Source organism: Oxyura jamaicensis, chromosome Z (genome assembly GCF_011077185.1).
Source record: "Oxyura jamaicensis isolate SHBP4307 breed ruddy duck chromosome Z, BPBGC_Ojam_1.0, whole genome shotgun sequence".
Lineage (NCBI taxonomy): Eukaryota > Metazoa > Chordata > Aves > Anseriformes > Anatidae > Oxyura > Oxyura jamaicensis.
Genome location: NC_048926.1, coordinates 42,211,442 through 42,228,863, shown reverse-complemented (window position 1 = coordinate 42,228,863; position 17,422 = coordinate 42,211,442). Strand labels below are relative to the sequence as shown.

At 38.5% G+C, this 17,422-nt stretch overlaps 1 protein-coding gene across 11 annotated transcripts in view; it reads left to right on the top strand.

Moving 5' to 3' along the window:
- TLE1 (TLE family member 1, transcriptional corepressor) overlaps positions 1-17,422 on the top strand; it is an 83,585-nt gene that overhangs the window by 25,378 nt on the left and 40,785 nt on the right. For 5 of the 11 annotated variants that reach the window (XM_035309742.1, XM_035309749.1, XM_035309746.1 and 2 more), the window contains 2 exons: positions 15,899-16,103; positions 16,867-16,883. In XM_035309742.1, the coding sequence (XP_035165633.1) occupies positions 15,899-16,103; positions 16,867-16,883 (222 nt within the window). Of the gene's footprint in view, positions 1-13,885; positions 14,435-15,898; positions 16,104-16,866; positions 16,884-17,422 lie in introns of those variants that run through there. The other 6 variants (XM_035309747.1, XM_035309743.1, XM_035309750.1 and 3 more) reach the window with 4 other exon arrangements.

Here is a 17,422-nt window from a genome sequence, read left to right as displayed (position 1 = left end):
CATGGAGCTATAAGACTTTCTGGAGAATTTACCTAGAAACTCAAGACAGATTTTGGAGTTAGTATATATTAAGCATGTCCAAAGAAAAAAAAAAAGTAAAACAAAAATAATACGTTTAAAAAAAAAAAGGCAAGAAATAAGAGAGCTCAGTGAGCTTATGAGTGCTAGTCTTCTGCACTGATTAAAACTTCCATGGATGATATTAGGCTCTTAATGGTCATACCTCTGGCCATATACGTTTTCTGCAAGTTCTTGAAGGCTTTACTTTCCAGCCAATCTGTAGAAATGTAGCTAAACAAACTGCATGACTTCCCTTTTTTTTTTCTTGAAATTGCATTATTTAATAATTTGTTGTATTCTAGTTGAAAGAACTAGAAGATTTACAAGGTAGTTGAATAATCAAACAAAAAAACTTGACTTAAAACTATACCTGTTAACTCCCTCACACTCTTGTAGCTGTAGGCAGCGTCCACATTTGCGGTTAAGGGAAAATCCAAATCATGGTATGAAATAATTATATAATCATGGTTTAACGTGAAGAGATTTTTATTTTCCAGATATGATCATCCTGGAAAAGTTCCTGCTGAGAATGATAAGGCACGGTTATAACTGACCAATCAATTTAGATGTAAACAATACATATTAATTTGTTTACTTTAGAATTAATAGAGTAAGCAGATATAAAAGTAGAATATGCAAATATCTGGAATAAGAACTATAAGCAGAAAACTGGAATATTTTTTAGCATTGAATTTTAGATGCATTGTTTCAGTGTACCACCATGTATGCCTTATTTTGACATTTCAGATAGGTTGCTAATGCTTCTGTATAACAGATATCTTCTGGATTGACAGTACTCCTGAGATTGAGTTGTAGGCCTCCATGAGGCCTCTCCACTGTTGCATGAGGTGATTGGGTAAAGGATTAGCAAGATGTGGGATTATTTTTTCTCTCCTAGCTGTGGTTGCCAGCTATCTCTGGGATTGTATTGTGTGAAGCTTAAGAGGATGAGGTTAACCTCTTGAGGGTTTATTCTTATGAGTGTGTAGTTAATCCTTAGAAAGCCTATAAATAACCAGGCTGTACGTTTCATTAAAAAATAGAAAAACAGACTAGAGCAGAAATGAATGCAGAATTTAGTGCAATGGAAGAGCTAAGCAGCTGTAGCATTATTTCAGATCCTCCTTGGCCGTGATCTGCATTATGTGCCAAGGGGAGGGGAAACTGCCTAGTTCTTAGAAATTAAACAAAATGAGGTCCTGTGAGCACAAGACACGGTGTCCTCACTTTTAACATAATTCAGACTTGGGACTACCTGCTTTACTAGATTCCAGCAGTTCAGTTGCCTGGAAACTTCCTGGGTTATTCTTTGTATTTTTCTTTCTTTACAATACATAGAAAACTTAGTTACATGGTATTCTGTCATGTTTGGGTGCTGTTAGAATATGAAAGCTTAAGATCTGTAAAATAAGTTTAAAATAGGTAGCAAGTGGAGAGGTTGTTTGTCAGCATGACAACTGGTATTCTGAAAACGCCAGTCCTCAAACAACAGTCAGATTTTTTTTCAAACATCACTAAGCTTTGAGGAAAAAATAAGAAAGTGTTATTAATGTGTACTGGTGGTTTGTCCTACTGGAAACAGAAAACCTGGGAGAAGGTTTGTGAAATTTGAGCTAATATCACAGTGAAAAACACATTTATTTAATGCTAGACTCCCCCTCCAAACTGAAGGTGGAATGGTGAACATTGATTTATCAATATGGAGGAGGATGGTATCTTAACCAGACAATAATTTTCTGAAGATGAAAATATTTTGTCATTCTGAAGAGCAGAAAATTTAACTTAATACTTAAGTGTAATTCACTTGTAGGCCAGATCTGTTATCTTGCAAAGTTTCCTGTGTGGGTGGGTAGAAAAAGCAGCACCTTAGACCTTAATCCCAAAAGGATCTGCAAGATGTTTAGATGGCTCTCTTATCTAGATCTAATGTCTAAGCTTCCAAAGATGAGACCACGTGTATAGTTACAAATTCAACATGAGTTAATGCCACTTGTATAATGAGTAAATACTGGGGATATGGGTTGTATGTGTTGATGCAGAGTTCTATGTTGGCGTACTTTGCAGCAGCAGAGAGGTACAGCAGGGAATGGTAATATTTAGGAGGACTTTTGTAGGTGGGAATAATTAGTAGAAGATCAGAAAAGTCAATGGAATATGAAGTTGAAGGAAGAGTCAGGTAGATAGAAGCAGAGGAGATAGGTATGTGAGAAGAACACGTTTCTTTTTGTGAATTGGTATCCAAACAATTCTGTTAAACAATGTTTCAGAAGGAATAGTTTTAGTGGAATGGAGAAGACTAAAATAAGGTCAAAATGTTGGAGGAGTACAGATCAAAGCAATGAAAACATGCAGAAAATGTGCTCAGTGAGCTTTAATAAAGAGAATATGGAAGGGCTGCCAAAAAGATGAAATGGGGGTTATGGATGAGTGTGCTTTTGAAGCTGGTTGAAGCAGAGGAGTGTTAATACGTATAAAAGTCATTGGCACAGAAGGGTAGGTTACCTGATCCCAGAGGAAAGGATTACTTCCTTTAGACAGTAATTAAAAGCATTTCTCAATTAAAACATATGTAGACAGAATTGCTTTCATGTTCATAGGTGGATAGTATTCACAGATGCTATTTTTTTCTACGAGTTCATAAGAAAGCTAAAGGAGACAAACTGAAGAGATGAGCATAGCTTTTACTGTCTTTGAATTTCCACTTGAAGTAAGATAGGGGAGTTAAGAGTAGGTGAACAGGCAACAGGCTGAGATAAAAATGTGATGTGACCTTCAGTGCTTCTCCGGAAAGAATTCCAATGTGTTGGAGGAAGGAGTTGGATGGAATGAATGGAATTGGGTGGCCCAAACAATTGAGAAACTCTGCTGGGTGAGTTTGCACATGAGGTGAAATCAAATACAGAGAAATCGAGTAAAGAAGAAGCAAAGCACGGTCGTGCAGCATAAGTAGAACAGGAAATGGTGTTGGGGTGGGGAAGCTACGTTGAATGATGTAGGACTGTAAGATGGACTAATGTAGTGTAGGAGAGAGAAGCAAAGGGTGAGTGAAGCACACAGATCTGAAGGGATCTAAAAGTCTTGTTTTGAGAAGCAAATGCTGATATACTGAGGTGAATTAATTGTCACCGTGCTGGTGGGAAAACGGAGGGTGATCTCTTGGTATGGACTGTACAGGCAAAGTGAAACTCTGTGACTGGCACAGATGGTGGAGACAGCATGAACAGGAAAGTGCAGGTGCTGAGGGTCTGGAGGAAGATACAAGTAGACACAAATACTATACTCTTAAGTATTAAACAGTGGAAATGTATAGGAAAACAGCAGCCCACTATGTTTTTCTTGGAAGAATGATACAGTCAGTAGAGGCAGGGGCCTGTGTGGGAGGACTGGAGGAGAAGGGAGAGAAGCTTGCTCTTGTTCTTGCACAAAGAGACTAGTGTGGGCGTTTAGGATAACTTTATGAAATACTAAAGACAGGGCAAAGACACAGCTTGTACAGCAGTTTATGGTACCTCATCACAATGCTGAAGTTTGTATCAACTACTGCAGGATTCCCAGTATCAGGTAATTCCATGTATTACTAATTTTTCAGAATATTGCTGAGCTAGTAGGACTGCTGTTTTATATAATACTTAATTTCCTGAGTATGTCCATTCGTGTATTTAAAGGTGCTAGTTAACTGTAGTTAACTGTAGCTCTTCAAATCAAATACTTACAAGCAGTGACATTAGGACAGAAAAAGCAAGGCTTAGCAAAAGTGGGTTGCTCAAATGAACGTTCTGAAGTGATTGATAATTGTGAAGAGAAGTTACTGGAGGTTATATAGGGAATTTCCAATAAGGTGGTCCATGGATTGGCAAAGTAAGTAAAAAGGAAAGTGGTTTTTGTCTCATGACAAATTTTTCATTGTTTGATATCTCAAAAATGTAGTTAGTAACAACTGGGGGAAAGAGGCTGATAAACATCATTTGAAGTCATATATTGAACTTAATGTCTGGATTTTAATGTACCAAAAGATTTTTTTCCTACCTTATCATTACTATCTTTGTTTTCACCAAGATCTAAATTTCTGGAGAATAAAAGAGCCAGGAAAGAAAATAAATGCTCTTTAAGATGATAATACATCAGTGATAATAATAATAATAATAAAGAAAGAGTAATGTTTGTTAAGTCACTTCCAAATTGGTGCATGTTTGAACTGGCTGTTTTTGGCTGCTGCGGCAGCAGCAACATGCTTTTGAAGTGTGTTTATATGGTAGTGACATGCTAACAGTAGCAAAAAAAAGCAAATATGTAGATTGGGGTTAGAAGGTGAGTAATAGTGGGAATTTATGGTTGCCCCAGAAAAAAATGTGTTGGCAGTTTTTGCAAACCAGAAGCAATGTGTGCTGGCAGCTTCATTTTACAGACTTAAGGCTTGCCTCCGAGTATTTAGAACAAGCAATGCGTACCTGTCTAAAGCTTTTTAAAAAAAAAAAAAAAAAAAAAAGGCAAAAAGAGAGAAGGAAAAAAGCTTACTTCTGTAAAAAACTTATGCTGACAGTGATGAGAAGAATATAATTGGTTTCAGAAAAACAGCCTTTGTCTTTCCTGGATCAAGCAATGGAGAATTTAAGGTTGTCTTCTGTGGTTTTTAGATTGTGGTTTTCAATTCGTTACTTTCCTTTACATCTGAGATGTTCTTTGAAGACATGTTTTCCTGCACAAGGATCTTTTTTTTTTTTTTTTCCTGCCTCTACCCCTCCTCCCCATTCTACCCTGTGGCATCTGTCCTTTATAAAAGCTTTGCTGGTTCCTCCATTGTTTCCATGTCTTTTTCTTCCAGTGCTGAATTCAGCTTTGCTGTGTGACAATTCTTCAGAATTTAACCTAAGGAGAAAAAAGTCATTATTAAAACAAGAATCTTTAGAACTGGCTCTTCTGTGACTTATTTGTATTTATTATTTTTTTTCCTATAAATTGTTTGACAGAATGTTAAGCCAGGCCTGTGATATTTTTTTTTTGAAGCATAGAGATCAATTGGAAAATGTTTATATGTGCACAGGAAGGAACTTACTTTAAAAATGTCTAATACATCATTGCATACATGAATATATGGTATTTAAGATGTATGTATACAAGTTTATGTTAGTTTCTTTGTTTAGTGGGCTTCTTGCAATGTTGCTGGCATAACTGCTGATACAAGCACTAACCATGCTTTGATGGTCTTTGGTCTACACTTGGTACAAAATACAAAACTTTAGGTTGGTTTACAACGCATGCCAAAATGATGCCAAAAAGCCCTTGTGTGGATGCAGCTACGCCAGTGGAGTCCCAGTTCAATTTAGGGAGAAGATGCTACTGAACTGGAAGAATCCCATCTGCTGGCAGGATCCTGCATCCTTGCTGTGGGACTTGCAGTGGAACAAGCCTCAGAGGCTCCATGGCATATCTAGGCTGCTAGTGCAGGTTTTCTCTTATGAAAGTGCCAGCCATGCTGGCAGGGCTGTATAATTATTCCCTCTATGTCAATGGGGTATTAAAAATAATGCCACTTAACGATTATTACTAAACTTTTATTAAATAGCTAATTGCTGATCATTTTAGCAGAAAACCAGCTGACATGCTCATTCACTGGGTGCGGTGACAAATCCATTTGGGTGTGGTCACTCACATCTGTCATTGCTGTTTACAAGAACGATCTTTTTGAAGAGCCCGAAGTGTAATATCTCTTCAGCTTTCTAGTTCTGGTGCCTGGGATTGTCCTCCAGAATGCCAGAAGGAAGGGCAGAGAAGCCTAGCTGTTAAGTGAGACAGAAAAGCACAGCAAAGATTAAAGTTACTGCTCAACATATAGCTGAGGAAAATATAAAGTACTTCTTTCTACACTGCAATCTGTGTGTCTGTGATCTGTAATGGTGATGTGGGAACTAATTAATGGTTAACAAGCTACCCTTTGAAATTACTTTTGTATTTTCTATTTGCATTATATTGGGGAGCAATATAATGCTTTTTCTCCATTCTATAGAGTGAAGCTAATGACAGTATTAAAACTAAAAATGGTATCTTGTGATTCCACCGAAGTCTGTGTGTACTTGTAGGTAGACTGCTGCTGACTATGTAATTTTATTTATTTTATTCTTATTAAAAAAATCTAAATTCCTCATGAATTCTGAACATATTATAAAATACATACTAAAGGATATACTTGATATCTCTGTTCTGTAAGAATTTTAAGGAGCTCTCAAAAGAGAAAAATGAATTTAGAGTTTTGCTAGCTAGGTGCAGGGTTCAGTATATCTACTTTGGCCCCTACTGAGAATTGCTGTCTCAATTCCCTGCTGTAGGTTCCTGGGAGATGACCCATGTGCACCGGTGGTTTGTTTGCCCCAGGTTAGGATGTGTCTTCTGTGTTCTATTTATTTTCTGTGGAATATTTTTTTTTTCTCCTGAGCTACAGTGCTAGTCAACACCATGTACTTTTGTTTCAGATAAGTTGTGTGACAGCTTGACTGCACACTAGTATTTTTATCATGACTGCAATGAGCTTTTTTTCTTTTGATAAGCAATAACTTTTAGCCTTATAGAACGAATGTATGGGGAGTTGTGCTTGTAAGATTTCATCATCTTTTCTTAATTTTGCAAGATTAAAAGATGAAAGGGAAAAAGAAACCAACTAGAGTTGGCCAGGTTAGGTATTTTTAGGTATTTTACTGTTAATCTGTGTTGTACAAATCCACAGAAGAAACATATTTTATAGTGAAGCAGGTATGTAACACTAACAGTGTGGTTGAGAGCACCCATGCACGAAGTGCTCTTTTTTTAATCTTCATGAACCAGTTGAAGCCAACCTTGCTTTATCTATTTTGAATTTTCTGAAGAGTAAAGGGGAGTCAAGACTTCATTTCTGAAGGAGGATCTCAAAGCAGACAGATGGAAATGAATCTGAAAAAGAGGGAAATAACACAGGGAAGAAGGAATCAAGCAATCAAGTAGGAAAGGAGTTAAGAAAGTTAGCTCACAACTGTATACTGTGTGTTCCTATACTTTGTGTTCCTTTGCAATCTTTTCAGTGAATACTTAGAATATGCTGTTTCATGATTTTTCTTTTTATTTATATTAGGTAGAGGTGGCAGAAGGGCTGAGTTTATTAGTGTGCTTGGAGACATTGTATCAGCAAAGCAGTAAAATATAACTTAAAATATCCAGAGTTGGAAGGTACCCACAAGGATCATAGAGTCCAGATGCTAGCTCTGCACCAGGAACACCCAAAAAAATAGACCATGTATCTGAGAGTGTTGTCCAAAGGCTTCCTGAACTCCAGCAGCAGTGTTGTGACCACTGCCCTGGGGAGCCTGTTTCAGTGCCCGACCTCCCTTTGGGTGCGCAGAACCTTTCCCTAACCCCCAGCCTGACCCTCCCCTGTCCCAGCTCCATGCCGTTCCCTCGGGTCCTGTCGCTGTCCCCAGAGAGCAGAGCTCAGTGCCTGCCCCTCCGCTCCTCGTGAGGGAGTTGCAGGCCGCCATGAGGCCTCCCCTCAGCCTGCTCTGCTCTGGTCTGAGCAAACCAAGGGACCTCAGCTGTGCCTCCATATGTCTTTCCCTCTACACCCTTCACCATCTTCACAGCCCTCCTTTGGACATTGTCTAATACTTTTATATCTTTGTTATATTGTGTCACCCAAAACTGCAGACAGAACTCAAAGAGGCTGCACCAGCTCATAGCAGAGAGGGACAATCCCTTCTCTTGGCTGGCTCGTGGTGCCGTGCTTGGTGCACCCCAGGCATGGGTGGCCCTTGTGACTGCCAAGGCACGCTGCTGGATCATGTTCAACTTGCTGTTGACCAGAACCCCAGATCCCTTTGTCCAGGACTGTTCTTCAGCCTGCCATCCCCCAGTCTGTACAACTTTTCAGCCTTATTTCAGTTATCTTAGAGACCAAGTTAATTTGTGAGAAAAAGACTGCTTGGGAGTGTTTGGGGAAGCTGTCTTTATGCCAGTATACTGTGTTTTCTGGTTAGTGTGAGGCAACTTGTATAACCTCTAACTGTTTCAAAAAAAAAAAAAACTGGTAAGATGTGCAATTGAGATTTATTAGTGTGGTTTCAGTTGTTTGAAAAAGTTGAAGCAAGAGCTGCAAATATTTTCCAACAAGTTTTCTGATCATAATTCTACAATTAGTTAAAGGTAAATTCCTGTAGTAAAAATAAAGAAAAAACCTTTGGCTATTCATCTTCTTTCTGACTTTGATATTTGCTTACTGATATTCTGTACATAGTAAAAGTTTTTTTTACTATTTGTTGTGTGAATGGAAAGTATTTGTTAAGACCCGAAGATATTATCTATGCCTTTTCTGTAATAAAGCATGAAAAAGGAAAAGGTTTTTTCCCATGAGACAGTTGAGTCTTTAAATAGTCATGTCATTGTCTCACACAAATGTGTATCTGAAATACATGGTTTTGGATAGCTTTTGCTAATCTGTCTGTCTGTGGACTTAAATCTCTGGAGCAAGATGATATTTCATGTGGTATATAGATAGAAGAGGCTTGCTGAAGACACTGTTTCTTTGTTCTGAGGAGACGTTCTCTTCCCTCACTGGAGTCACTGTGGCTTGTTTGCATAATGGGTAGTTTTCAAATAACTTGTGCAAAGCTACAAAGACTCTATTCTCAGCTCACAAGCCAGAGATGCAGTAGTAGGCACTTTGAAGTTTGTGTACTGTGATACAGTATAGCTTCCTATCTGTCCGAATTAAATCTATGCCTTTAAAAGAAGAGGAAGTAAAGAAATCAAATGAACTGAAATAAATGCAGATGTTTCAAGGGAAAGATAGAAAATGAAGCAATAACAGCGGTAGCTGACTCTCAATTTTCTAAATCTCTTTTTTTTTTTTTTTTTTAAGAGAAAACAGTAAACTATAAGAAACATGGGCATTATTTGAGGCTGAAGGAGGCTTTTGGAGGTCATCTAGTCCATCCCCACTGCCCTAGTAGGGCCACCTGCAGTGGTTTTACCATGCTAGGCATGCAGATGAGGAGGGGAAGAAGTAAAGGAAAGAACAACTCACGGGTTGAGATAAGGATAATTTAATTAAAGAGAAAAAAAATATTAAGGAAATATTATTAATTAAGCAATTCAACTAAAGGAAAAAAAAGGGAAAGGGGAAGAGGGAGGGGGAAAGGGAATAACAAAACAAGTAAAGGCTATATGAAAGTGCAGAGGAAATAAATTACTCTCTACTTCCCACAAATGAGCAATGCTTGACCACGTCCTTGAAGCAGGGCCTCAACGCACATAGCTGGTGTTCGGGAGGAGGACAGACATTTTTGCAACAAGAGCCCCTCCCCCACCCCTCCCCTCTTCTTCCTTTTTTCCACCTTTTATTGCTGAGTGTGAAATCATATGGTATGGAATATCCCTTTGGTTGGTTTAGGTCAGCTGCCCTGGTGATGTTTCTTTTCTCACTTTTTTACCCACCCCCTAGGAGAGTTAAAGAGCGTCCTGATGCTGTGCCAACACTTGTCAGCAGCAGACACAACACTGGTGTGATACCACTGCTGTTCTAGCTACAAGAGCAGAGCGCAGCACTGTACAGGCTGCTGCAGGGAAAGTTAACATCCCAGCCAGACCCAGTACAACACCTAGAATAAGTTGCACAGAACCATGTCGAGTTGGCTTTTGACAAAGGAAGAGAGACTTCACAACTTGTCTGGGCATCCTGTATCAGTGCTCTGTCACTTGCACAGTAAAGTGCTTCCTGTGTTCCAGTTTGTGCTCATGGCTTCTTGTCCTGGCACTGGGCACTACTGGCTTTGCCTTTGCACCTTCTCTTCAGGTACTTGAACACCTTGATGATAGTACACCTGAGCCTTCTCTTTTCCAGGCTGAACAGTCCAGTCTCTCTCAGCTTCTCCTCATGAGAGAGATGCTCCAGTCCCTTGTTTTTGTGGCCCTTCATTAGATTCCCTCCAGTATATCCAGGTCTCTCTTGTATTGGGGACCCCAGAATTGGACACAGTATTCCAGCTACAGCTTTACCATTGCTGAAAAGAGAGAAAGGATCACCTTTCTTGGCTTGTTAGCACTACTTTGCTTCATATAGCCCAGGATACCGTTAACCCTCTCTGTGTCAAGGGCACGTTGCTGACTCATGTGCAACTTGATGTCTACCAGGACCCCCAGGTCTGCCTTTCTCTCTCTCTCTGCCTCTGCTTTCCAGTTGGATGGCACCCAGCATGTACTGGTACTTAGGGGTGTTCCCCCCTCCCCCTCCCCCCCCCCCAGGTGAAGGACTTTGCAATTCCCTTTGTTGACCTTCAGTGAGGTTCCTGACAGACCATTTCTCCATCCTGTTGAGTTCCCTCTGGATGGCAGCATGACCCTCAGTCATATCAGCCACTTGTCCCGGTTTCTGTGTCACCTGCAGAAGAAAACAAACTCAGAGCTTGGTTTTGCAGGTTACTGCTATGGTATTGAAGAATGGGATTCAAAAAGGTCAGAAGGAAATGTCTTGTGGGGATTGCTAAAACACTTGGCAATCAGTCTAGTAGTCATCATATCGAAGAAAAAGAAGCATCCAAAGGCATAGGAAAGGAAATACAGCTGCTGCAGCTGAAGTAAAGTTATAAAGTTGAGTAGTAAGCAATCCATGTTGGAAAGTATTGCCTATATATTTGTGTACAAGTCCATTCACATTTGTAAAGGAGAATGTGGATGTATTTTTAAGGGAGGGTTGTCTGGCATCCTTGAGAATGTAGGTGAAGTAGTCTTTGTAAATAATTACAGACATTTAAATGCAAGTGTAAGTTTATGGATTAGGCTGTCAAATAAGAGTTACTGCTAGGTTTGACTATTGCTAATATGGGTGGTGCGTGCAGGTTTTTGTCTTTCCAAGGTGAGGTAGAAGGCTGGATCTGGCAGGAGTGTTATCTTGAGTTCTTTCCTTTTTTAGAAGGTTACAGTTGCAGTGTTGGTAGTAAGAACCTTTCTAAACAGGGAGGTAAAAGGTTTCTTGGTTGGCTGTTTATATCTGCTCAAACAGTGGCCCTTGCGTTCATTTGGCCATAAAGATTTGGTACTACTTCTCACTTCCTTCCACTTAAGCACTTGTTTGGGAAGGGAGAGCATATGGCAATGCAAGTAAAAAAAAATGCTTTTTGTTGTTTTGGTAGTTTTTATTATTATTATTATTATTATTATTGTTTGTTTGTTTGTTATTTTTTTTAATATCTTTCTGCCTTCTTGAGTTTAATGAAGTCATGTTTCTTCTGTTCTGCAGCAGTTGACATGAAATAGTGCCCTTTGCGTTTTAGGTCTCTACATTACTTTTGTGATTGCCATATATTTTTTTTTCAGAACAAATCTTATGTAGCCGAGGGTGTCTGTTAATAGTGTTAGCAGAGCTAGTGCTGATCAGGTTTTCTAGAATTCTTTTTCTCCTAGATGTTTGTTCAGACCACTGGAGAAGACATCTATTGTAGTTTGGGATCAGATATGTAACCTTTTTCCATTGTTGGTTGGCGATTACCTGTGAATTCTGAATTCAGTGCAATTGAAGAGATACTAAATAGTACATCACATATCTGTTTAAGAATAGAACACGTTTCTGTTTAAGAATAGAGAAGTACTCTCAACCATTCAAAACTAGGAATTCAAAGCTAGACTAAGTCATAGGTATTTGTGTCATCAGTAGAACTGCTTTGTGGTAGGAATGGGAATTTTAGCGCTTCATGGTCAGTATTTTTAGGCAAGGAACCAAAAGGAGGTATGTGTTTATGACATGGATTTCCTGTATATAAACAAAAACTCACCAACTCTGCCTCTGGAAGCCTGTGGCAGAGATTGAAAATTATTTCTGAATTTTGAGTCCTAGTTAAAGGTGTCCCAGTTAAAGATCTCTATATAGGTGGAACTAGGATGTTGGAGGTGAAGAACTGTACCATCTTTAAGACAGCTAGGAGGTGCTAGATTGGAAAAGGAAGCACTGTGTTTTTCATTTTGATTTTTGGATCTTTGCCAGACCAGTTAGGAGGGTACTGGGGAAAAAAATAGGCTATAAAATCTGATGCTAGACAGTAAGCTGAATGCACTATTTCTTTCCTCCCTTTGCAAATATGATGAGCTTCTGTTTTTGCAACAAAATGGTGGGTGAACTATTGATGCTTTTAAAAATCAATGCCATGGTTAATTATCTCAGTGTAGTCACTTATGTATGCATCATTGCCCTTTTTTCTGCATTCCCACATCCCTCTGAAACCGGACACAGCCCTTGCTCTTCAAGTAATGGTAATAATTGGTAGTAAGACAGACCTGTTACTCATCCTTTTCTGAGCACATTTCTTATGGCAGGTGTCTAGTTTTTAATTAAGTGCTAATGAACATGCCTAGTGGACCATGATACTGCTGCCAACTTCTTCAGTTTCGTATCTCACTGCTGCTAAGCTCTGAAAAGGTGGCAGAGCAGGCATTATTGTCTTTGAAGTGACAGGAAAGTGATTATATGCATAACAATTGTTTCTAGGATGTACAACAGCAAATGTCTAGTTACTAAATACATCTGGTGAGTACTGCTGTTATTCATCTACCCTGTCTTTAGTTTTTCTCTTTGTGTGCAGTACCATACTCCTTCTTCTCCTTCTAGAAAGAATGCAATATACTTTTGGCAATTCAAGTTGTATAAATAAAAAGGTAACAGGACATGAACTTTTGGAAAGGATAATCTTTCTTGGTATGTTAGAAAGAACTTATTACAGACAAATAATATATAAGCAGTAAATCAATATACGTCAGTCTTAAATAGCAGTGAGTCTCAGATAATAGCCATAAAACCAGAAATAACATTTTTGGTGTTAAAGACCATGATCAGTTTTTCAGTCTTATGTCTATTTAACATTGTTGCATATTTAAGCATCTTCATGGACCATTTTCCTCTGCTGCCCTCAGTAACCATTTTGCAAAGCTGCTGGGTATCGTGATGAGTTTCCCCTTACAGCTCTCATACTCTGTTCTACACCTTAAACTGAGCATTGCTCTCCACCTTTCATATGCTGTCCTGTCAGAGAAACAGGATGTAGCCCTTGTTTGTCACATCCTTTCAGCATTAAGGACTTTATTGGAAGAGTTTAATCTGTTCATAATTTCTGGGACTTACAAAATGCACTTTGTGTAGGCTACAAAGTAGAGCAAGTGTAATTGCAGGTAGCATATCCTTAGTAGGTTGGTTTCTGAAGACATTAAGCTTTGCTTCCTGAAATCATGTGGATTAACTTATTTGCTAATTGAACTGGGCATGAAAAAGCAGAATCTTCACAGGCTTCCTGAAGCCACAGGGACAAGAAGAGAAACAATTCAACTTCATTTCCCTGTTTTGACTTCCTGTGCCCACACTGCAAAATAAGCTAATTTGAGCTCACTGTTGGAGAAAGGAGCAGGTTTCTCTCCACAAAACTGATCTGGGGGGGAAAAATCACTTTTTGTTCTTAGCCAATTTCACACCACAGCTAGGTAATCCAGTGTGATAGTGCACCTAGGGGCAAGGCCAAGGTTATGAATGCATTACAGTGCTGCTGATGCATGTTGTTGCATGGCTAGAAATGAAGGTGACTGACCTCATTGATCAAAGAGGAACAGAATGACTTAAGATACCATCTCTCTTAAAGAGCCTTCCAAAACACCAAGTTTTCTTTTGATTTGAGGAAATATGCTGGAAACTACTGTGGAAACTACTGATAAAGTCTGTGAGAGGGAGAGATGTCCTTTTGTTCTTCAGAGTCAAGGGGAAAAAAAAAAAAAAAAAAAAAAAAAGGTATTGCAGTCCTGTCAGACTTCTGTAGTGCTCTTTACTGATTTTCTGAAGAAGCAGCAGTGTAGTGAAGTGAGGTTTCACTAGCAATAGCTACTTGATTATGTAGAAAGTGGTCTGCTGCTTTAACTTTTTCAAATGAAAATAACTCCTAATGCTTCCTTCAAAATGTTACTTTCTAGGTTCTTATAAACATTAAAGGAAAAGAACAAGAACTACCTTTCTCTTACCTTTCCTTTTAAAGGTATTTAAGAGTTGGTAAGAATGGAGATGAGAATGTACGTGTATTGCAGTGAAGACTAAATTTTTGTACACCATATGAAAAGGAATTTGTGAAATTCGGTCTAAAAAGCCAAAGCTTTGGTAAAATTGTGGCTTTGTATAATTGCCTGAAGGGATTTTAGTAGATTTTGAGGTTTGTCCTGTATTTGAGAAACAAGTAAATGATGAATGCTTTTCAGCCGGGGGCAACAGAAAAGTGCAAGCATAGCAGGTCCAGTCCAGATTTCTTCAATGTCAGTCACTTACGTCTGCAGGCATTCTTAAACAGCTCAAGGAATGTCTTGGGTGGAGATATGAGAAATGAAAGTTACAGAGGTAACACTAGTTACCTGAATAGTAATGTAATTCATCTGCCCGTAGATATTATGTGGTTGTTGTTGGTTTGTTTGTCTGAAAGTCTTGCGGCATATGAAATAAGATATTTTGCACTATTTTTGATTGCATATTTTGGAGTAATTTGTGAAATATTGTGACCTTAATTATTCCTTCTGCCTAGGTGAGCTTCCAGTAGCTCTCAGCAGTACTGTAACAACTTTGCCTGCTCTTACAGGCAAATGACTGGCATTGAGTAGGTCAGACATTTGCTTGTCTGACATCTGTTTGATCACATGAATTCAGTGATATTCTCTTCCTTTTTTGATGATGTCTACATTCAGCAGTGGGTGGGTGGAGTGTGTCCAAGAGAGAGAAGTTTGTTGTCTTCTGTTCATGTGCCCAGGCACAAGAAAGCAGGAAAGAGGCAGAGCATCTGTTTTGCTGTAGCAAACTAAAGAGGAGATGTGATTGAGCTAAAGATGGTTTTGAAACCTAATTTTTCCAAGAAATCTGTGCTCAGCATTTTGGTCAAAATAAGTGGTTAGCTGAACTTGGAAAATGTTAGTAGAACCATAACAGCTTTAATTAGAAAATAACTTCCCTATTGAGTAAATATTAAAAAATTTCCATTATAAGGAATCTGTTTCTAAAATTGCCTAAGGGTTGTTTTGTCAGTTTTATCACTGGGATGAGTATGTTCTCTAATCAGGGTATTAACCCTGCCAGCTGATTTTGAAATAAGAAGAGATACTTTAATTCATTACTATCATATTTCCTCTGGGGAGTTCTGTGATATTGTTGATGCTCTCTGGAGTACCTGGATTTTAAGCTTGAAGTTTTTTCCTAAACACAATGTTAGCTCGTGAACATTTTTTTTCAAAAGCTTCAGTAGAAAAAAAATACAGGCTTAACTACACTAAGTATAGAATTGTGTGGTGTCTTTTATTTGTTAATACTCAAAATATAAACCTAAATATTCTTTCTAGATTTGGGTAGCAGGCATGACGGAGCAGGGTTTGAAATCATTCTTGTCAGAGATTTATTTATTTATTTATTTATTTTACCAGAGCAGTGGTATTCGTTTCTATAGAACGGGAAGATTTTGAGGCCTTCTCTGGAGTTCTGCTACTGCTGTGTGTTTGTCACTTGTAATGTTATGACAGAAAGTGGCTGCCTAAAGCAAAACAGCTTCCGATCATTGAATGTTTTTCTCAGGCTGTAGAACAAGTATTCAGTTAGTTTTCTTGCTGTATAGGTTATGATCAGAGTTGCCTACAGACAGCATGATACAGTGCAGTGTCTATAGCGTTCTGGGACAAAAAGGAGAGCCTAGATTTTAAAATAAACAAATAAAAATACCCACCATTGGTTTTTCAGTAACTAACCAAACCTCTTCTCCCTTTTCCTTCCCAAACCATGTGCTATGCATTGTTCTTCTGGGGATGACGATAATGCTGGGAACAGCAGCAGCAGTTGCAGGCTCAACATCTCTCCCATGGCCATGGACCTCCAGTGCCTCTAACACCGCATCCATCAGGTCTTCAGCCTTCAGGAATCCCTCCACTCGGAAGCAGTGCTGGCCTCCTTGCCCTTTCTAGTGCTTTGGGTGGGCAGTCTCACTTGGCAATAAAAGATGACAAGAAGCATCACGATGCAGAACACCACAGAGGTGAGAGGCATGGCAGGCCTGATTAGGACACTGTCAGATTTGCGCATTGCTGCAAGTTATGTGCATCTCTAAAGAAATCAAGTTACATAGAATGACAATAAACTGTTGGCAAACTTAAAAAAAAAAAAAAAAAAAGTCTGCATATATATCACTGAAGCAAAATTCAGCTTGGAAACCTTCAGTATTTTAAATGGGGATCACTAGGTGTCATATGCCCTATAGTTTGCAGGGCATTTTGACATCCTGGTAAATGTTTAGTGCAACACCAGTGGCCTGCACCATATTGTGGAAAACTGTTAAACTGCTTAAATGGGTAATTTTTTTCAAAGAAAGTAATGATGTTAAATGGGTAGGTGGGTGGGAAGGTAGGGGGAATGAGAAGTTAAATTTCGAAGTGAATGTGTTCAAACAAAGGATTTAGATAATTGCATCTGTTACTTTAGTTTCATAGGCTTAAATTCTAGTACGCAATTAAATATTGGGCAAAATTGCACTTGACTAATTTTTGAAAAGAAAATAATTTATTCTGTCATGAAATAAAACTAGGCTTTGTGTATGGTTAAACTGTAAATCATGTTTACAAAATACTGTAATTTTCAGGAAATCACTGTATTAGGAATGTGCAATGACTTATATAAATAAAAGCCATTTGAAAACTGTTTGTGGCTTGTGTTCTAATTTTTTTCCCCCCTTTTTTATTTCTGTTCTTGCCTCTGTGTCTGAACGGGCATGTCTGTGCATTTCTTGGTTACTACGGGAGCAGACAGAGAGCCGGGCACAGTAAGTACCAACACTCCTGCTAACCTTTCCATTTCTACCTTAAGTAGCAATCAGAAGTTGCACTATTTGTCTGATTTGTCCTTTTGATCAGTTTCATAATGGACATATGTGCCTACAGTTAAGATATCTCTTGGTTTATGCAGAATACTAAATTAAGTATTTTTCTTTGAGGAATTTAAGAATCAGATTTCTGAGCAGAATTATGAGCTACTTGATTTTTAATTCTCTTATAAAAAAATCTGTAAATCAACAAAATCAAAAACTGTAGAACAACTTTGATTGCAATTTAGTTTATAACATTATGTCAGAGTTAAGATGTTTCCTTGAGGATTTTCAGGAACAGAATTGCAGGACGGGTAAGAACTTCAGAACTCATGTCTTACAACTATGTTTGGCCTTAGTTTCTTTAAATGAATCTGCAAGAACTCCTTCTTAATTTGTGCTTCTCTGGCAGTACTGTTTTTTCCTATAGATACAAAAAGTAATATGCCTAAAGCAAACTGTATTATATTTGTAAAGCAAAAAAAACAAACAAAAAA